The sequence below is a fragment of the Lagopus muta genome, chromosome 10 (genome assembly GCF_023343835.1).
Source record: "Lagopus muta isolate bLagMut1 chromosome 10, bLagMut1 primary, whole genome shotgun sequence".
Lineage (NCBI taxonomy): Eukaryota > Metazoa > Chordata > Aves > Galliformes > Phasianidae > Lagopus > Lagopus muta.
The window spans coordinates 2011040-2033868 of NC_064442.1; the positions used below are offsets into that span (position 1 = coordinate 2011040).

At 39.3% G+C, this 22829-nt stretch overlaps 1 protein-coding gene across 10 annotated transcripts in view; it reads left to right on the forward strand.

Moving 5' to 3' along the window:
• The window catches only part of MEGF11 (multiple EGF like domains 11), a 270520-nt gene that overhangs the window by 69722 nt on the left and 177969 nt on the right, over positions 1–22829 (forward strand). For 9 of the 10 annotated variants that reach the window (XM_048955929.1, XM_048955931.1, XM_048955936.1 and 6 more), the window contains 4 exons: positions 6486–6598; positions 10368–10491; positions 12942–13043; positions 13944–14044. In XM_048955929.1, the coding sequence (XP_048811886.1) occupies positions 10376–10491; positions 12942–13043; positions 13944–14044 (319 nt within the window). In that variant the 5' untranslated portion in view covers positions 6486–6598; positions 10368–10375. Of the gene's footprint in view, positions 1–2822; positions 2889–6485; positions 6599–10367; positions 10492–12941; positions 13044–13943; positions 14045–22829 lie in introns of those variants that run through there. The other variant, XM_048955932.1, reaches the window with a different exon arrangement.

Sequence of the window (22829 nt, forward strand, 5' to 3'; positions counted from 1 at the left end):
AGAGGGGAAAGAGGCAGCAGAGTTGGTTCCATGCAGCAGTTATTCAGATCTGTTTTGGTTCACAGTGATGTTTCTAGCTATTTTTTTTCTGCCAGAAGGAAAATCTCTAACCTGAGTAACTGCAGTACCGTCTGCATTTGATGACTGTGCTGGTAGGTCCAAATTCTCTCCAGGTACATCCTGGCACAGTGAACTCAGTGGATTTCAGCCATGTACACCAGTACAGACTTCTGTACTTATATTTGCTTTGCCTAAGATAGTCCTGCAGCCCCTCAGTTCTATGTGGCTTTGCTCTGCCCGGTGGATTAATGAATGTTCCTCTTTCAGTTTTATGACAGATATTTTGCACAGTGCCCTTGTTACTGTAAGCCAGGTGCTCTTATCCTTAATGAACAGTTTCCTGGAAAAAAGAAAGGAATAAACAATAGATAAAGTAGGTCATGGAGGCAGCAGAGTCAAGAGCTTTGCATAGTGATGTACAATTAAGTAAGACTGAGGTCACGTTCTCATTTATCTCTCCAGTTATTACTCTAGCGGTCAGAGTATTTGAGCATCTCTTAAAAATTCTGTGATGGTTCCTGGAAAGGTAGGGATATTTTGGGGAATGTCTGCATCTGCTGTGGGAGTTTGGTCTAAAACAGGCCAAGAAGACAAAGACTTGGATATGGTGGAAGAGAACATTTGCAGACGCTGCTATTGCCTGTCTCAACCTGTGAGACTTGTCTTGGTGAAGGTGCCGCTAGGAGCTGCTGTGTAGCTGAATGAAGCTGACATTGTCTGTCTTGGAGGTCAGCAGCCATTGGTGGGTGGTCAACAGTTGCATGTCTAAGTCCAGACTGCAGAGACGCTTTGCTTCTTGAAGTGCCTGATGTGAGACCTTCGATGGCATGGGAAGAGGCTTGGTGTATATCTGGCATGGAGTCAGGACTTTGCTAGGCCATAAACCTGACCTTACATTTTAATATGCATCTTGGGCTTACTTTCCAGGCATGTTGGGAGACCAGCGCTTGGTGCCTTGCTAACGTGACCAGCTGGAGGGTGGTTATGAAGCAAATAATTGCGGCATGCCTCCTTGTAGCAAAGACCAGCAGTAACTGCAGGGCCCTTGTTCACAAACTGTGACCTCTTCCACTACATCAGCACTGTGCCCTAGAGAAGGGCAGATCTGTTCAGCCTGTTGGGTGCCTAAAACTAAGCACTTATAGCTATTTCTAAGCACGTAAGTAATCAGCTGGTTCTCAGATAAGCAGGTGTGTGCATGCTCTGTAAATCAGAGAAATTATGTGGGCTCCTAACTTGAAGCTTCAACGTGATTGAACCAAATACCATTCCTTCAGTACTGATAGTGGTTCCAGATGTGCCCGGTAAGAAGCACAGCGAAGTACAAAAGACTATTGCAGCTTCTGAGCAAACCTCTCCTATTTCTAGAAAAACTGGCAAGTTTTAAGTAGGCTCTCTCATTTTTAAGCCATTAGAAATCTAAAAATTGATTTAATGTTCATCTTATATTTAGTGGACTTTGATAGAAAAAGTTATATTCTCTGTGGGCCAGTCAATATTTTTAATAGCTATGAAGCTAAAAAACTTTAGATTAAGATTTCAAGAGGCTCAGAGGAAAATTGAATGAAGGAAGAGAGCATCTGAGTGCCGCTGTAACAGAAAATGCCACAGAGAATAAAGTACTGGGAAAACCCAGAGGAGAGCAGACGAAGATATATGCTGTTGGACCAGTGGGGTTAGTAAAGGTATAAATGAAGAGGAGACAAGCATTACTTCCTTACTATCTTATGAAGAAACTGAAGATAAAAACCTCTGCCCTGCCTGCAGCATTTCTTGAAAATACATGTTTAGTTTCAGTGTTCATTTTATTCCGGTGTTCGGTTTCATTTTATTTGGATTGCTACCTTCAAAGTTCAAGGTATTCGCCAACTTTAAAGCCAGATTGGAAAAACTGAATCTGGATTCTCGGTGCAGCTCCAAGGCTTGCAAATCAACCTCCTCTCATAAATACTGCACTGTTTCTGGAAAAGAAGAGATGGGCCTTTAAATGAAATACGAGATGCAGCGTTGGGATGTAATAGCAGTGCTGTACATCACCAGCCATCAATCAGTGTTACTTAATTCATCCCTGGCTCAGCTGTTCGCTGTACTTGGGACTTTTTTACTGTTTGTTTCATTTTATTTTCCTCAGAGATAAATGAAGACAAAAAGAAGCGACCGATTGCTCTTGACAAATAGAAATAATTCTTTCAAATATAACCACAGAGGATATTCTACGTTTTCAAACCACTTTTTATTTTGACTTTCGCAGCACTTTCCCAGAATCATACTTAATTTATTTCACCATGTATATGTTGGACATCCTTATGTTTCATTTTTTGTTACTCTTATCAACTTCACGTGCCTTCTTTAAATGTGATAAGAAAATTCTGTTGGAAGAAATGCTTTTTTAGTGAAATACTATTGAAGTATTATTCCTCACCTGGGCGTGCAGATAACAGATTGCTTCATTTATCCTGAGTGTTCTTGGGGCACGAGGCCTTTGTTGCTCTAATTGTGTAAGGAAGCATATGTTGCAGTATTTGGCATGCTGAACAGGGATGAGGTGGGTGGCTAAATGTAAGCAAGCCAACCTGAGTTCTCTGGAGAGCAGCTGGTAGATGTGTCAGCTTACTTTCCTCTTTCTCTTCAGAAGTAATGTATGTTGAGGAATACCCGAAATATGCATGTCATAGTGAATATAAATACACTGTTAAGTCACTGAGGAATGTCACTCCCCATACAGTGTCAGCAGCTTTAAAAATTCCACTGTGCAAAAAGATGAGAATCTGCATGGGGGACACTGCAGCATGGAGAGGCTTCCCCTGTCCTTAGGAAACAGCCTCACGGTGAGATCGGGGCAGGGGGGTTAAGAAGACAAAGATGTGAAGTGGTTTTTTCTGCCTACCATCGTTTACCATGATTTAACTGAGGAGGCCCAGAGATGGCTGCCCCAGAATTTCCTAGCTTGCTGGAGGAATTTTCCTGATGAGATACTGCAGGATACCTGAAATTTGCTTCTGAAGCCTGCCAGTTTCCTTTTGGCAGAAAATGCGGGTAGAGTATCTGCCATCTCCCAGTCCTGTCTGACTGGCAGTGCTTGGACAGGGCTTAAGCTCTAGAAGGGACGCTGACATTTCAGTGGTCTTGAGTCTGGCATAACAACTAAAAGGGACAAATGTTCAAAGGGCTGGCTTCCAATTTTACACTGGTGGTTGAGTACAAGTACAGAATTATGGGCAGAAAATCACAGGCAATATTTTTCCTAGCTGACCTTCCTGAAAGAGAGCCAGCAATTATCTGGATGTGCACTATTTCAGCAGTGTTTTTAGGTGTTGTTAACACAATGTTTGCATTGTATTTCTGATGGATTATTGATTATCAATTACATAAGAGAAAGAAATTTAGTATTTTAATGAGTAATAGCTTTTGGCGCCTGGGCTTTGCACAAGTGTGCATGCATATTTGTGTAGGTACTGATAGAGCAGAATGTCTGTATTTGCGTGTTGCTGTTGATGTCACCAGCAGACAGGTAATGTCAGCTGCGTACGTACCTCACCGCTCCCGTGCGCAATCAATTTTCAGTTTGCAGAATGCTTTTTTTCAAGCACCCGGCGGGTTGGTCAGTTCTCTTCTGTCTGTGTTGAGAACTCATATGCCCTACGTTTCACCACAGGTTTCTGATTATTTTGTTCAGAGCTTAAGGGCCTCTGAAGGCTCGGAGTCTACTGGATGCTGAAAGCACTGCATGCTGATTGCAGAACCCGGGTGAAATTTGAGCCACCCCGTCCTATCCGACTTCATATCCTAAATGCATGCTCCAGCCTTTCCTTTGTAAACATATTTCATCAGCTATAACTAAACTAAACCTGGGCTGCTAGCCTAGCGGCACAGCTTTGGTACTTTGACCCACTTTTCCTCTGGGAGCACTGAAGGAGCAATCCTGAGCTTCCAAAAATAAAGTTTGGTAGATCAAGAAGAGCTTACTTCCTTATTTATTCCTGTTTTGCTCTCTAGCCAAGCTCCCAGTGACTCTGGTGGAGGTCACCTTATGAGAGCTTAGCACTGAAGCAGCCTTTCAGATTTTGTAAGATGTGGATGTAACTAGTAATGTTTACTGTAGCACTTAAAACTCATGCTGATATACCTTAAAGTTCAGAAATCTAAAGCAACTTAAGAAACCTGTGTACTCAGTTGCTGTTAAAATCAACCCCCTACCCAGTTTTGGAAAACTGAGATGCTGTGATTCAAAGCATAGAAGGGAAAGTCATCAGGGCACTCTATCAATTAAGGAGCCTGGTGTGTTTATCCAATCCTTAAAAGCCCATCTTTGGAAATTGAAGTGGTTCCCTTGTTTGTACTGAGCAGCCCCTCCTTCACTGCGCGGTGTGGTGGTGTGGGTGTTACTGAGGCTGAGCAGACAGGCCTCTGGTTACAGCTTTTCTAACTTTCCCTTGGTAACTTTACTATGAAGAGCTGAAACCTCTAAATTTGCTTTTATTCATACTAATTAAAGAAAAATGCCATTTAGTTGTTCAGTTTGTTTCCATCCCATTTTTGTTCAGTAGCAGGATAACCTTCACAGGGAGGGTAGAATAGTTCTATGCTGAAATGTTAGGGTTCCTACTTACATTTATTGTCACTACATGTGACAAGCCTGCATTCATTGTATGATCTCAAGGGTAAGGTAAGAAAGATCCTGGTTTTTTACCTCTTCTCTGTTTCCAGCTTATACCGTGTAGCCGTGCTGTCCTTGTCAGTTGTGTTTCTTCCCATGTCAGTGTCACTTCCAGGTGACAGGAGACTTGTGTCTGTAAATGGTATCGAAGCTGTTTGTGTATGGTAGCAACTTCTGTACCTACCCCGGAAGGTACTAGGAAGACCTGCCAACTGAAGTGTCATCTGTTGTTAACCCAGGCAGATTCTTATCTGCTGTCTTCCTGCATTCATCGTGTAAGATGTCACCAAAGGGAACCCAGCAAACCAGTGTATAGGCTGTTGTTTCTGCCAGCTCAACCACTTGAATCCCACTGTGCTTGAATGATGAGAAGAATCACATTGTTGGTGCTTTCATATTGAGAACCTGACCCTTCCTGGAAGCGTTTATCTTCTTAAAACAATGTTAATTTGTAATTAGAAACAGAACAAGACATTGACCTGTCTTCAACAATATTTCTTTTGGTCATGGCAATGACTTCTAGTGGGTTTGAGTGGCTTAGTTCTTGACTGCATGTTGTTACAGCCTGTTCCCTAGCATACATGCAGAGCACTTCATATTATTCATCCCCTATATGATATCTTAACTTATTAATCACAAGTGGAGACATCCAAAAATTCCTGATCACTATTGAAACTCGTGGCCCCATTTAGCTTTCATAACAGCTTGTTTCTAACAAAATTTGATGTAGAGCCAAATGAAGTGTGTGTTTAAATGATCCCTCGCCTAAACTATCATGAAAATTTCAGATGGGATGAGAAGGAGGAATGCCGCAGAGGGCAGCTTGTTGGAAGCTTGCTACTAGTTAGAGACAAAAATAGTGTAATCAGCAAACTCTCAGTCACTTTAATGCTTCTTCAGTGAAATCCAACTTGTTGTTGTTGCCTTAACTGTTCTCTTGCATTTTCTTTAATAGCTCATATAAAAATACTAGCATACATTTCAATTTTGATACACCTAGGCTTTTCTATTTGGTAGAAATTGTAATTGAGAACTGAATTAGGGAAGCTCTTGATAAATACAAACAGTCAACATGTCGTTATGTAGCTTCTTAAATTGTTAAAGCTGCTTGAAATAAATAAATGTGCATCAGGAACATCCAGACAGATTTCCAGAAGGCTTTGGAAGGTTTGTCATCAAAATTTTTCAACTTCTCTGTTGGTATATGGAAAAGAAAACATCTATTTGTAAATAAAATGTTGTTATTATGATTGGAAATGATTGGAATCCAAGTCTGGAAGTCAAACATTTCTAACAGAGAAGAAGCTGTCAAATGAAATTGAGGCGGCAGGCAGAAAAGCAAGGACACATTTCATATAGAACACAGCTGATATCAGAGATGTCACAGGATGTTGTTGACACTGACATGTAAAATAAGTGTACTGAAACTTTCATTTTAGCAGATTGAAATCATTAGACAAATGATTGGATGAGAATCCATCAGAGGTTATTAAACATAAAGATACCACTTGTGGCTGAGGAAGCCAACAAAGCTGCAAATTGTGAGACTAGAAGAGTGTAGGAGGGAAGTATTTCTTTCTGTTTTCCTTTTTCTTTACTCCTTCCTGAACACTTGCTATTGGCTGAAAGCAATGTGTGATGCAGCACAGTTATTTTATGATATGGAAATATTTACAGTGCTTTGTCTCATTTTGTCATAATTTGTTTTCAATGCTCCAAACACGCTTTCTTTGACTCTGTTTTCTTTTTTTTCTTATTGATTCCCCAGAGCGCCAAGCAACTTCTGAAGAGCTTTCCTCTGCTGTCCTGTTAATATGATGTGTCTTCATGCACTATTAGTCTGCAAAAATAGGAACCATTAGGAATTTTTAGCACTTTGAGGTAAGACTTCTTCACACGGCTCTTTGTGAAATGCATGGTATTATTGTGTTGCTGCCTGTATAAACATCTAGACACATAGAGCATGATCTTCACAAATATAAACAGATCCAGGAATATTGTTTACTACTGAAAGACACTTCTGTAAATATTTTCTCTAATTACAGCTGGGTACCAAATTACTTTTTTTACCTTGTTCAGAACTTCTTTTGACCCAAACTGAGACAAAAACACTAAGTTTAGAACTTAATCATGGAATGGAAATTCTGTTTGAATTTCAAGTTCTATGACAGAAATGCCAAAATGACATGTTTCATTGCTATTTCCCCTGAACAGGAAATACTCCAATTGTCATTTTTAGTTAAATTTTCTCATCTCAGCCAGGAAAGCAAAGGAGAAATTTAATCTGTATTTTTTTAAATTTGTTTGTTTATTTTTCCACTCAGCCATTCAAAATAAATTAGTTCCCTTTCACAAGAGCATTACCAAAGCCAGGACCTCATCATCTAGATGGAATTTTAAAGGATGTTTGTTTCACCCAGCAAAGATTCCTTCTGGTCTTATTTTCTTTGCATTTAGCTCTCAATCCTGAGAGGTGCCATCATCCTCTGCTGTGTTACATAAGCAGTGAAAGACTGTAACAACCTGTTTTTGTCCATACTCTCATGTTCTTAGTACAAATTAAATGGACAGCCACATTTTCCAGTCTCTTTGCAAACTCCAGCACAGGTCTCTGTAAAACAAATCTGGAGACAAATAAATCACAGGCTTGCAACCTCCTGTTTTATTCTATAGCTAGGATTAGCGGGTTAAAGGGAGAATGAGTTTCCTGTCTTTGGTGAGGGAAGCAGTGACTTGTATCAATATTGTGTCTGAAGTACTGAAATCCATTCAAAAAGAAGCAAGGCATGTGAAAATGGTTTAATGAGTAACAGATACCTGATGTAATCAGTTACCATTAACAGAGACTGAGACACTCATGAAAAATGCCCAGATTATATTTTGGATATAAAGACATCTTTTCTTGCCAAATTGTACCTCATTGACTTATTTCACTGCTGAAAACAATAAGCAGACCTGGAGAGACAAAAAGTTGGAGTCTGTTTAAAGATTGCACAGAGGACCTACGTGTCATTTATTTTCCTGTTCACCTCAGGAGGCTGCCTGTCCTCAAGAGAGTGGCAGCAGCAGAGCCTGGAAATGTTCATCTAATTTGGCTATAACTTTAATGAAGTTACAGGCATTGTCCCTCTGGAATGCTGATGCTGCCTCCTTGGGGAATACACTCCAAACTTTAAATGCAGTGCAGGAATGTAGTGTATATTGCACCGAGCAATAAAAGCTGAAACAAAATCAGATTACATGTCATAACTGGATTCTTTTTTGATGTTAGTTTTTAAAATGTGTGTTCCTATTTTTAGAGTGTTATTTGGAAACCTGTAATAGCAACCATTCCATTTTGGTATAAGGTCTTTTCTATTAAAAGTGATCAAAGTGAAATATTTCATTTGAGTTAGAAAAAGAGACACTTGAGATAAATGAGGTTCTGCTGTATTTGGAGAGCTGGGTGTTTCTGATGTATGATCTGACTTACAGGGTTAGGAAATAAATTGCATAAAGCAGTTAATCTACAAACAGATAATAAAATAGCATTATCATTAAAAGTTTGGAAAACAATTTTGAAAGTCAAATGCATTCTAAACACATACTCTGAGTGTTAGTCATAACTCTTAGGATGTTTGATTGAAAAACTGAACTGATACATTATTTACTTGAAAGCAAATTAAGATCTCTGACAATTATAAAATTCAAATACAAGGCTGCTTTAGTTAAATGAGAAAAAGCTCAGTCTTCTTTGGTAGAAGGCAGGCTGGCCATCTGCCTTTAGGTTAGGGATGAACCCTGGATGTTCTTAAGCAGTTACCAAATGAGCACAAAACTTGCTTTTGATTGAGAAAAAACCTCTCTTAAAGACTGCATTTCCTTACGCAGGTTAGCCTGGCTCTTCCTTTGACCACTGCTGCTGATTGGAAGCATTCTTTCTATTAGTCTTATTTGTTCAGCGTTGCCGTGTATCAAAAGTGTAAAGAATGAACAAAGGAGGTAAATTGCAACCTATAAATACAGTGCCCAGCAGAGCTTGTCCTCTGTAATTTGGTAGTATTCAAATGGTAGCTAATGTAATATGTTCAGAGGTGTCTTTTTAAGATAATTTTGTTAAAGCACTGTCATTATCTTGAGCCTGATACTTGATAGTTCACATATATTAGTACATGTAAATTTAAAAGAAAGTTCCATCATACTTTCAAACAAACTGTCAGGTTTTAAACATAGAACTTATTAGTCTTTTGTCCCACGGGCACCTGCAGGTAAGCTGTTCAAGACACTTCTCCATGGGGAATTGGTGTCTAGGACAAGTGTAGCAAATGTCTCTCTGATGGACAGAAATATATATCATGTCCTTTTCTTGTCAGCCCTCATAATTTCCAGAGCAAGCTTTTGCATTGATGTTGTGAGGCTTTGAAACAGCTTGCAGGTAGAGAATGGTCACGCACAGGCTTAAATTTAATTCATGAGGAACTTTAACATTAAATCATGTTAATTAACATTAATATGACTTACATGGCTTAAGACTATATTTGGGTTTAACACAGCTCTAGGAATAATTTAAAAGATGAGCTATTACTCCCATTGGGAACTTGACTTCAAATCACTAAAGGCAGTGGGTGTCCTTGAACTAGCTAAGAAGGCTTTGAATCACAAGGTGATTTCATATAAGATTTCCTGGCAATTCCTCTGCTGTTCATTCTGCTTTGTGACGACTCCTTTATGCTGGGCTGTATATCAGTGCATGCAGAGCAAACCCCTTAACATCCCTTTTGCTGTTCTGGACCACGAAGCAATGAGCCATGCGTTTTTCAGACGATCATATGAAGATTCAATCTATTTTTAGGTCAATCTTGTTGCCACGAATAACACTAATTTATGGGACTTTTGATTTGAATGGTGGGTTATGTGATGATGTAAATGTCTGTAATGGAAATTCAAAAATATTTGCTACTGATTTAACAGATTAGCACCAGTTAATCTGCTAAGTGCAGTTACAATTAGAAGCAGCTTCTTATTTCCTATTTATTTTGTTTTTGACTGATGTCATTGGGAACCTCTAGGCATACATCACCACTTTGGATTCAAAGGCCCAGATGAGAATAAGATTTATTTGTCTGCTTTTAATACTTGAACTGAAACATGATGAAGAGATGACACTTGATGAAGTTTATGCAATCTATTTCCAGCTTCGACACAACTATTGTTATTTCGTGTGTAATGTTTTGTATAATGTGACCCAGTACTTTGACCTCCATCATTCTAAATAATCTTCCATCTGAAAGTTGAAAAACGAATTGATTTTTCCTTCAGTCACGTAATAAGCACGTGTCTCAGATCTAGCTCACTGCATTGGCTCATGTTAAACCACATTTAAATAAATCAAAGGAGCATTCGGATATTCTTCCATTTGCCTATAAGCTGATGGGAGAACAGATTGTTTTAACACCTCAGATATTTATTTTGTCAGTACAGATAGACAGCCATAAAGAACATCAGTATCAGAGAGGTTCTTCAGAAGAGCTGTCGGTGCTATCACTCTTTGGGTAGCTCAATCATCAAGTCACATAGTATCTGGATTTGCACAAAAGCAAGAATGAAATCACCTAGAAAGATGTTTTCTCAATATTCTCTCTAATGACCATACTTTCTTTTCTTTATCTAGGTACAACAATGATGGCTCAATTGCTTTTCTGGTGGATTCTAAAAGGGCTTTTTCTGTCTTTTCTGCTCAAAACTGCTCTGTCCCTAAACCCAGATGATCCGAATGTTTGTAGTCATTGGGAAAGGTAATCTAAAACATGGCAGTGTTTTGTTTGACTAGGCATTTCAGATATGTACATTTAAAAGTCAAAATAAGAGCTAAATACTTCTCTGCCTCATAGAAGAATGTGGGTCTGTGTGACAGAAACAGCAATGCTGAGTTGCTTTGTGGATTTCCACCATCCTGAAGGAACAGGTTCCATACCTCGGGTAAATCCTTGTATTGCCTATCTGCTTGGCTGTGCTTTCCTCCTCCATAGCTTCAGCTGCAGGACTGCACTAACCTTTTTTTCATGTATCTTGAAGAGACCCAGTGAAATGGTGACCTTGTTCTGTCTTGCCTCTTTTCTGGTTGTTGCTGAGCAAAGCTATTACAGACTTTGTCTAAGTTTTAAGCCCTTCCTGTTGCAACATGCAGGTTTATACAGTATGTCCTGAACTTTGTGACTTTATCTGCCAAATTCATGCCAGTATCAAAGAGCACCTTCATGAAAGCACCAAGAATTAAAGGCTCTGGTAATTCTGTTCTATTGTTAGTGTCCTTGTCCTAAAAGTGGATCTGTGCAGGACAGTTCTTACACGTACTCAGAAGCCCTCTAGCTTTGATAGGGTTCACGTTCATGCAGAGTCTGTTTGAAGAGGCTGAAGTTGCTGTGCTCTTAAGTTCAATTTGCTTTATTTTCTATTCTTTTCTGTGGTTTAGTTCCACGTAGATATGAATTACTGTACATTTTGGCAAAATGAACCCCTTAACGAGCAAAAATGGAAGCATACTTTAATGGCTCTATGTTTCGATTTTAGAAGCCTTCACTAGAGAATTAACTGTTTGTAGGTAATGGAGCTGCAAAGCAAAGGCTATGCATGTTGAGGAATAGGATTGTGCAGTCTGTATTGTGAGGTGAAGTGCATTCAGAGCACAGGAATAAAATATTGATTTTGTCTGAAGAAAGTCAGCAACCTGGAGACCCAATCAAGGAGAAACAAAAATTAAATACCAAAATTGATTGGTTGTACTGACCAAGATGACTTTGTTACTTAGATGTTAATAAATCAAAGGGAAAAGATTGTTAGAGCAATAGTGGGATAACAAAGAAAGGATCATAAAGTAATGATCAAGAATGTCTTACATTAATAACAAACAATATAAATATTTTACATTTTGGCATTAGTATTTGTAAAAAGCCCTGCTGTCAAAACCAACAAATTGTGACAAAGGACAGAAGCAGCATCTAGTTCAATCTTGGCTTGCCTAGAAAGGGACTGACAAGCAGGGCAGTAAGAGCCCAGTCGTTGATTTCAAGTCAGTGAGACCCAACAAGCAAATACTCCGGTGTTCCCTTTGGGGTGCAGTCTCATGGGCTGAATCACACCAGCAGGCCCATCGATGGGAAGGAAATTGCTTGGATGATTAAGGCAATCAATACAATGAATGACTTGGAGGGTCTGATTCTTGGGTCTCGACCCTGCCTAGAAAGATTCTAGTGTGATTCTCTAAGATAAAGCAGAGCTTGTTTTCAGATAGGAACCTGAGATTCTGCATCTCTTCAGCAGTATACAAATTTACTGTAGAGCAATACAATGTTCTGTGTTGGTTAGATCTGCGTTCCCAAGTCATGTGTCTGTCCCGGAAACGTTAACTGTATTCATAGTAATTAATGCAGTACCTGGTGCATAAATCTGCTATGTTTGGGGAAGGAGATTGCTGAATTCTTCGTATTGTTGGAGCTCTGGGATTCCTTATCACTTTGCTCAGTTTTTGCTAATGTCTTTTCATTTGTACAATCATGCATAATCACATATCTCAAAGAGTTCTAAATCTAGATACCAGTTAACTCATGATCACACAGTCTTCAGTTAGTTCTGAACTTCTGTTACAGATTAAAAAGATTAAATTTATGCATTTCAAAGGCCCTTGAGCCTCTTACAAATCATCCAATTTGACTGGTGCAACCAGCATTTGAAGTAATGAGTCTCCATAAAAAAAAGAAGTGAAAGGGTCCCATCATGCTGGTAAAACACAGCAGTGTTTTGATAATATGAGCTCTTACTACCATTGTTTAATACAAGCAAAAATTAACAATCCTAGACTGGTATGCAACTGAGACATTTTAAAAGCACGATGCTTTTCTCTTTTAGAATATGTACTGCCTAGTTAACCAAATGCCCTTTTCATCTTTTAAAACAAATGTGAAGTTTAATAACATTTGCTTCTTTTCCAGAAGGGAGAGGTTTATGACTCAGGCTGAAATCTCTATGCCTAGTTCAGTTACAGAGCCCAAGTTAGAAGCGTTTCCAAAACCAAAAGTAAGAGCTGTGGTTTAAGGAAACCCTTTTCCAGTTCTGGATAAGGCCTGAAATTTCTAAGGCCATTGATTTAATTATTTCTCATACTGGAATTAGATGAGCAGCATATTCAGGGAGCTGAAGCTTTTCATGTTGCAGTGAACAGTCTTTCACTTTCTTTCTTTGCTTCTAGCTATGCTGTGACAGTACAGGAATCCTATGCTCATCCTTTTGATCAGATCTATTATACAAGATGTACTGACATACTGAACTGGTTCAAGTGCACTAGACACAGGTAAGAGCTGATCCCCAGATATTTTAATTTTGGCTTTTCATCTTTTCATGTAGCTTCTTGTTTTCTCAAGCTGTGATGGCATTCTAGTAGAGATATGTGCTGAGATGTATTTTGGTGCATTAACCAGGCTTTTTGGCATTCCACAACATTGTTTGAGGTAGAAAGATTTTTGCATGTCTGATCACACAGTGTGGTCCATGAGCACAATAATGGTATGTGTCGTTCTCAGGCTTCATTACTAATGCTGTGAGTAACTCTAGAAAAGCTACAGAAAGCTTCACTCCTTTCAGTATCTGTTCATTGCAGATTCTGTTAGGGAAAGCGTGCTTTAAGTACTGAATTGAGATTACAGTGTCTTTTTTCAGGGCACTAAGACCTTGGAAGGGTTAGAAAGTAAAAAAAAAAAAAAAAAAAATCATTATTTTGGGGTTAAATTCATGTTTTGTATAATCAAGAGCAGTTTTTGTTGTGGTTATTTCTTATGTAGCATGCTGACTTGGTGGTCTCCATAGAAAATTCTGTTTACTCCAACCTGGGCAGTTCTATGATTTCATGATGATAGCTGACCTTGCTCATACACAGAAATGAATTGTTTATTGTTAAAGAAACTCCTTGCCCATCATTTGGCACAGGCACGGTGTTTTAAGATAGCAGTCCTAGGAAAGGCTGCAGTGATTGACTGTTGTGACTACTGTGTTTATAACACAACTTATATTTCAAGTTTCAAAACAAGTATTGATCTTTTTTTTTTTTTTTATTGTGGCTTTTAATATTGAAAGCTCTCATGCATTTTAAAATAATTATTGAATGCTATCCTTAGTATAATTTAACACAAATATAATTCCAACAGTGAGCATTGATTTTCAATATTGTCCAATGGCTTTCTGTCTCGCAATTTAGAATAAGTTATAAAACGGCGTATCGCAGAGGACTCAGAACGATGTACCGGCGCAGATCTCAGTGCTGTCCTGGATATTATGAAAGTGGAGACTACTGCATCCGTATGTACATAGATTTGATCCAGATGTGTCAGTTAGAAGGAGTGTTCTGGAGGGAACGTGGACAACTTAAAGATGTATTGCAGTAGTTATACTGGGGACTGACTCTCCGAGCTGCTCAGAACTTTCAGGTCTCACTGGTTTCAGTCAGAACTGCAGGTAGAGAACATTTCCACTGTGTGCATTTCAAGCACCTTAGTAACGTTTTTGGCTGAAATCACTGGGGATGGAGTTAATCAAGTTCCTGAGTGCTTTCCTGATTCAGACCTTACTTTGGGGAGTCATTTATCTAAGTATGCACTAATGTTAAAGGATTAGTGGAACTGAGAGCACTCTCAGGAATGAACTGCTGCATAGTTTAAGAGGCATAAAGTTAGCACTTCTTAACTTTCAAAGTTCTTACTTTAGCTAAGAGCAGTTAAAACTCACAGTGCTTCATATGGTTGCTGAGAATGATTCTACTCTGTAGAAAATTTCATAAAAATCAGAAAAGCATTGTTCTGATTACACTGCAGAAGTAAACAAAAACCTTGGAGTCTGTTAAGTCAGTATGAGAGTGACAAAAGGGAAATGGATCTTTGTTAATTAAAAATGTTGTGTCCATTAAGGGTGTATTTGGAGGGGATCTCTTGTCTCCATCTTGTTAAAATGGGATTATGATGGTGCAAGAAAAGTGCAAGTTTTTGTTAAGTATCAGAATGCAAGTTCTGTAGACAGATTTAAGCAGATTGCCACGAAAGTAATGCCTCCTATTTATTTCCATGGAAACTACAGCAGGTACCTATATTGCACTTGTAGTATTTAAGCACCTCAAAAACATGAACAGGCCCTAATGTCATTTGGAATTACCATTATGGTAATCAATTAAGGAAAAGGGGCTTTGAATTGTGCAAAATTACCAGTTCTTGGTAATTCATAAGGCATCAGAATTACTGTTATTTCGCAGACAGAGGAATAATTCGATCTTTCGAAATGCAGAGCACTGTGACTCAACTCCTATAAAACACTGAAAGGAGCCCAAGGCCTTTGCTAAAATCCCCCCTCTGCTAAATATGCACTTACCTTTAAATTTCCCAGGTGTCTGTATCATTTCAGCAGCTATTGCACATACTATTATTGCCAACTTTAACCTTGAGTCTCAATATCCTATCTGGCACAGATCATATTTATTTTTACTTTTCTCTCTGCAATCTATTGATCTATTTTTTTCTAATTGCCATACTGTCTGCAACAAGGGTAAAACTCTATAGACTTTCTGAGAAGGCTCACAGGATATTAAAAATTATTTTAAAATGTTCTTTTTCCTCAGGAATAGTACTGAGAGAGTTCTCTTACTGCTGTTGCCTGGCATACGGTGTACACCAAAGGTTTGCTAAAGCAGAACAGAGAGTAGTTTTCTGATCAGACCAGGAATTTTGTGTTTGAGTGCAGACGACGCCTGCATTCTCTCTGTTATCACATGTGCAGGAGTCAGGTTCTTAAATTTCATTATCTTCATGTTTATACAGACAGAGTTCGTGTCAGGGACATTCTCTATTTATTCTCCTTCCTGGAAGATCTGATCAGTGTGTGCAGCTGAGAAGGAAATGAAAGAAGTTCTCCATCCTGATTGCTAGTAGATACTTGGTGTTGTTGTTTTAATACTACAAGAAGCCACAGTAACAAAAAAAAAGCCCTGAAGACACTCTGGCCCCACAGCCAGCAGTTTGAAGGCGCAACAGTGTTTAGCTGAAGTGATCTTCCCTTTTCCCATCTCGTCCCTTTGTTTCACATATATGCACATCATATGCTCGTCCCATTAGTTTTGTATCTTTTTTCATGATGTGTTCCTGCCCCAACAAGGAAATTCTCCCATTCCTCATTCTTTGCAGTCAACAGTTAATTTCATTTTCGTTCCTTGTGGCACCTCTCTGCTTTTGCCTCTTTCCTTAATTTCCCTTTCCCTTTTCTTTCTTTAAACTGGTATTTTTTTGTGCTTTCTTGACAAGGAAATCTAGTACCCTTGTCCCATGTTACTCTAGACACGGTCAGTGCTTGCTCTTTTGATGGCAGCTGTGCAGGAGAGAGGTCAGGAGACATTATCAGAATCTTCCCAGTTGGCTGTCCAGTTATGGGGCAACGTGGTTTGGAGATGAAAGTACTTCCAGTAAGCCCCACTGACACAAGCAAAAGGAACCTTCAGCCCTGCAGAGAAAGTTCTCCTTGCTCAGTCAGCCCTTTAAAATCTATTCCATTAGCAATCGTGGAAGCCACTACAACATGAGGAAGAGAGTACATCCCGCAGTGAGTCTGATGATCAAAAGAAAGTTTTGATTAAAAAACAGTGTGTAGATTAGAGGCTAATTGGTTCTTCTTTCATTAATATCAGCCCTTATTTCTTGCAGAAGTTAAATAGCTTTGTAATTAACAATGACATGTTTAGACTATTGAAGGCTGGGTTTAAATCTCTATTAATGTCTCCTCCTTGGGTTTTAAAGCAGGCTTGTAGCTACAGTTTTGATCTGTTCCTTTCTCATTTACTATTTTTTAAAGGAATGTCAGTGATACGGTGGTTTTTTTTTCTGTGTCCTCCAGTTGGGACTTTCTTAATGGATTAGGTCTAATGCAAGTTAGATCAGATACAAAGAAGAAATTATCCACTCTGAGAAGTATTGAGGCAGGGGTGCAGACTGCCCAGAGAAGCTGTTGAATGCTTCATCCCTGGAAGTGTTCAGGACCAGGTTGGATGTGGCCTTGATGTAGCGAGAGGTGTGCCTGCCCTTTGCAAGAGGGCTGGACTAGCTGATCCCTAAAGGCTTCTTCCAACCCAGCCTGATTCTGCCCTCCTTACTTCTTGCTTTACCATTCTTTCCTTGGTGGCTTTCCCTATTTTTGTATCTTCATATGCTACCACTTCCAAAAATGTGGAATTTGGGCAAAAGATGAAATCATTAAAATTTTTGAGGGATATGCTATACATCTAGCCTGAACTACTCAGTCTAAAAAATTTTGCTGTATGAAATTGTCTTCTTTGTGCCTATGAAAGGCTTGGAATAATTTTGTATCGTAATGGTATTCAAAAAATATCACCTGAAGAATACTAAAAACACCCATCTGCATTTTTCCATCAATATCTTAGGAATGCTTGCCACCATTCTGATAGTTTTGCAGAACAATTCCATATCTGTGAATGTGCTTGTATGTGACGCAGCTTCTCACTGAACTGTCCCTGAAAACAAACAGCACACGCTGGGCAATAAATCAGAGTAACCCTGATTTACTATACTTTGTTTGCTAAGGTAAGCTTTTGGCAGAGCAAATGCATAAACTGCAGAAAATCTTTTTTAAAACAACCTCAGACTTCAACTACCCTTCAAGGTTTTTGCACAGACATTCTAAGATTATATTGTCTCAATTAGTATCTGTGATATAACATCTCTAAATACTTTCCTGCTCAAAGAATGAAAACAAAAGCCACAAGAAAGCACTGCAGGAACATCACATGGCTCTTTCATGATTTTGCTCTCTGAGTGGATCATAACCGACTACTTCCCTTTAAGAATATGTCATGTGGAAAGATCCCCTCTGTACTAAATGGATGTCTTTTTGTCTGAGAGACCAGTGCTTTTTTCAGCCTATCCAGTTTAATCTTATTCTTGCTTTGCAGATTATATAAAAGAGAAGTTTATGCTAGGTAACAAAGGGTCAGAGACCCGAGAATCGGGAAGAAGGAAAAAAAGCATCTGCTTTTCTCTGATTTTTTTGACAGGAAAAAGAAAAAGCAACTACCAAGTTGAAAGTTGAGAATTTACCTTTTTTTTATAGATTGATACATTTTCATCTTTAAGAGTTTTATTTGTCGCTCTCAGGCCTTGCTCTTTCCTTGTAGTATATAAATCTACACGATGTGACAGGATTTAATAAAGACGAGATTAGTGATTTAACAATCTTATTTGCTGTCATTTACCCATCATTCAAAGCTGACAGTATTCAGCAGAGTTATAAATTGACCATTTCATGGTTCTTTCCTTTCTTGACCAAGGTCTTATTGATCTCAGATTGTTTCTCAACACTCAGGTTTCCATGTTACAATTGCCACAGCCATCATTAAGGGCTTTTTGACTTTGACAAATCTTTGTGTAGAGAAATGCTTGGTCTCAGTGGTTGAATCTTAATTTCTCACCTACTGTGGTAGTTCACCCAGACCAGAGGTTTGAGGACGCTGTCAGGTTTGCATGTGGTTGTTTGTCCATCTTTCCAGCTAACTTGTACCTGACGCCTTTCATAAATGTCAAAAACAAATGAAGAGTTTGTTTTAATATCTGATTGGTGAAATTATGCAAATATCAGACCTGATTCCTTTGAAATAACATTTCATAAGTTCTGTCTGCAGGTACATCGTGTGCTTTATATCACAGCAATGCCAACGTTCGCTTTCGCTCAGGACTCAAATCATATTTACAAGGTTGCATGCCTGGTGTAGTTTTTGTGATCTCTGAAAAGGCTGCCTTGTTGGAGCCATATGGCTGCACTGTTAAACATCTGTACCATAGAAGTAACAATTCCAAAGCTTCCTGCCATCTGGATGAATTACAATACTTGCAATTCAATGCATATGCTGCAGCAACACACCGACACTGCAGTCAAGTGTACTTATGATGAAAAGACAAATAATAGCTTATGTGAGCAGTGCAAAAGTTGTGCACTCGTAGCAAATGTTGAATCAGCATCTTAAACTTCCTGAATATTCATAATGTTTGTGCATATCTCAGATTTGTTGGTTATTATCACTTTATGAGGCAGTAGCTCATTAACATTTTGGAAGAAATGTCCACCCCCGCTCCTCTCCTTCTCACCTCTCCTTTAAATTCCTTTTGGCCAGCATTCCTGTAACGTGAAAATTTATTATTTGAAATCTGCTGGACTTAGGAAATATATTTTTCTTATCTTTACAGACACACATTAAAGCTGGTGCTTGTGCTTTCTGCAAAAGCCTTACTGTTACATTATTCAAGTACAGCATTCTGTACATCAATAATGCAACATAAATTAAGGGCAAATGATATAGCAGTACATAGATACTTTGTATCAGGGGACATTCGCCCTTTTTCTTTCTGATTTGAGATGTATGAATGCGGGAAAATGGTGTGGAAGGCCATTCTGCATAGTGTTATTAATTATAAAATTGAAATGACAGTAGGAGATGCTCTGAAATTCCTCCTTTTCTGTGCATTTGAGATGATTCCATATGGTTTTTTCCAGATAAGAATATGGGGAAAATAATTTGGATCTTGTGTTCTTGTCAGAGGGGAAATTTGCACGAGATTCAGCTTCAGGTCATGGTAGTAGCAGCAGGCTCAGCAGCCTTACCACCGTGTGGTGGCTGGGAGGAATCCCTGTTTTCTATTGAAGGAGCAGGTGGGTTGATTAGAAAGCAACAGAAGGAGCATGCGATAGAACTGTCTGCACTCAGCATGTGCTGCCATACTGCAGACCCAGAGGCTATATACCATGGCTCAATATACCATTTTTACAGAACATGGCTCTGCAAACATTAGAGGCCTTTGCTTATTCATTCCGAACGTCCTGGGAGACTGGTGTGTGTGAGGAGGAAGAGGGAGACTCGCCATATTAGTAGATCTGTTCATCTTGTGGCGTAGAGATACCAGGGTTACTATTCAGCCTAAAGAAAATAGGAAGACCTTTTTGATGGGAAGGTGAAAAAATCAATTCTCATCTCCCATCCATCATTTTGTATTTGCAGTCAGCTTCTGGATGCTGATGGATTTGCAAAGATGCTGGTGGAGCGTAGTAATGAAATAAGGGCAGGACTTCTGGAACAAATGCAGTAGAAGCAGGAGAAACAAAATGTTCATGCAGGGAAATGAGAACAGCATAAAGGCAGAAAGGAAACCGTGCTGAAGCTATATAATGTCTCAGGGGGCTTAATAAATATGAGAGGAAAAATTATGCAGGCATTATACTTAGAAAAAGATCCAGACTGTTGCTAGAGTAGCAGTAGAAAAGGTTTTCTGGCTGCTATGGGCAATCTCAGTTTGATTGGATGAAAGGAGGCAGGGAATATACAGAAGGAGGCTCTGGATCTGGGGTACTCAATAGTATTCATGTTAATAGCCTAGATGCCTGGAAGCTTCAACAGGGTTGGAAAAAAAGACGTAAGAATCACAGATATGAATTCATTGTTGAATTCAAAGAAAAAAAACTATGCAGGATAAAGTTTTGTACCTTCATTTGCCCACTTTTAGCAAAGACAGTTTGGGCCCCTGCTGCTTTAAATTCAGCACAGATCCACTGTGTGGAAGTGAACATCCTCAGTCACTTCAATGTCTCTTTTCCCTTTTAAAATCCCTTCCTCCTCCTCCTGCTTTAATGCACTTCAGTGTTGTTAATGTTAGTTTGCACTCATCTAGACAGGGCGCTGGTTCTAATCCACGCCAGCTCAGACCTTCCTTTGGTGGTTGTCCATTCTCTTGTATAGGCTTGCAAAAACAAAATCCTGCCCATCCCAAACATGAGTGAACTGTTGTTCACATTTACCTACAGGACATTTGCTACAGAACTCCAGAAGATTTTTCCCTCCAAAAGAGTTAGAAGCTCATTAGGAATCCAGACAAATGGTGAGATGAGTTAACTTACTGAAATACAGAGTCAGAAAGATGACAGGTGTGTGAAGTGAAATTAAAGTTTAAAACTGAAGTTGTTTTCTTAACCACTCCTCTACATTCTTCTCCTATTTACTAGGTTTATTTCCTTGTGCTCTGAAGAAGTTTCAAAGCCTAGTAAGGTAGGAGAGGGAGAAAGATGGAGAGGAAATAATGTTGTCTAAATCAAGATGGCCTTCAGAAAGAGTTTCTGTGTCTCTACTTACAAAACCTGTGATAGCAGCACTGTAGTTTCCTCTGACTGCAACCCTCCCTTCCCTGGCCCATCCCAGAGCCTATAAAACAACAGTTCTAGTCACATGGGAAGCTGCTGGTTGAGTGCTGGGACAGCTCTAGGACAAGCTCCCTGTTGACTGAAGAAAACGGCCACCATACCATAGGCCAGGTCCAGTTACAGTCACCCCTTTTCCCCATTTCTAGGGGAAAACTTATGTAGGCATCTTGTAAGACTGAAACTCTAAATGAGAAGGTATCAGTATCACTACAGGAATGCCTGAAATGCATACAATGGATAACAGTGTACAGACATGCTGTAGTTAATGAAACACACTCATCAATATGATCCTCATGAAATTGCCTTATGGGTTTTTTTGGTCTTTCTACCTCTTGATTTTAATAGTGACAGGAGAATACATTCAAAGCTGGTGTGATTCACTCTTTTCAAATACTTTTCATTTCAGAACCTTGGAGAGGCTGAGCCAGTGCTGGCAGTTGTCTGGGCTGGCAGAGGGTTTGCGGCCTTGCTCCTGCCACCCTCTGTTCTCTCAACCAATTATAGCAGCCAGGGATGCCCTAAATATGTCAGCCTGTGCAGGCAGGAGGAAGTGTTTGGCTAGCTGGGTGCAGTTACTATAGTTCAGCTATTCTCCATCTCCTCTGCAACAGGAATGAGGCAGGAAGCACTTCACTGATGAAATTTGGACCAAGAAATGCACCTCAGGCCTAGGTGTTCTGCTTTCAGCATCTTCCTGCGCATAACATGTACATCCCTCTTGTGAACTTTTGGAATGTATCTGTAGCTACTGTTTCTTCTTAGCAGTCCCTTCTAAAAATACAAGTGACATTCACTTTAGGAATACCACATGAGCTGCCATTTGAAACCGTACCAAGTTAGTTGAGTTTATTAATACTGATTTCTTAAATGCTGGGAATGTCTTTACTGGATGGGTGATCAGGCAGTTGTAGTTCTTCTCATTCCCAGTCAGCTTTGTCCTGTGTGGCATGTGTTCTGTGTCTCGTGGTAGGATAGTCATGCAATATTCCATGGTCTTCCCAGCACTTTTGCAGCTGCATCCATTTCTGATGAATATATGATAGCCTATAAAAATAGGCCAGCAACTCGTAGCTTAATGCAAGTTGATGGTACTGTTACCAAGCAAGTCTTCACAAGTTGTAGAAAGTAATCACATATGGAAAATTAAAAAAAAAAACAAAAAAGCTTTCAACTCTGCAACGTGTATAATCTAGAGCTAATGTGTAAAAAATATGAAGGTGCCAAATGATGCACGTGTGTGACTTTAGAGCTCACTTCTTCCTATTGAAACAGAATTTTTGCATGAGGACCCTGCCTTTCAGCGGTGATGAATGATACAGCTTCCATCAACTTAGAGCTGAGAAGAGTGGGCATACACCATTTCTGAGCAGTGTTAACACCTCAACAACAATAAATGTCAGCTGTCACTGTTGAATTAACAGCTTATCTGCAGACTGAGTTGTGCTTTTGTATGGATGCACATGGATGTGCTAATTCTTTCTTTAACTTTGTACAGCGAAGCGACTTCCTGAGACATTTGCATGAGGAATTTTAGTAAAGTGGGTGAATAATGAAGCAAAACAGCAAGAGTTCTGCATGGGGAAATAAAAAAGTGTGTTAAAGTGAAAGGGCTGGTGGTGAACTCAGGGTGCTCCAAGTACACATTGGTGGTAGTTTTCAGTTTGCAAGAGAGTCAGTTGGCAAGTCAGTTTGGTTCTGGTTCTCACCACAGTAAGATGATTAGGTTGGGTGATAGTTTCGAAAGCATCAGATAACACTTCATAATCCAGTACAGGGTAAGATTAATCAAACATCAAAAAGGCTAATCAGAGAGAACTCTTCTAAGAAAGATCCACCCACAGCTACTTCCTCT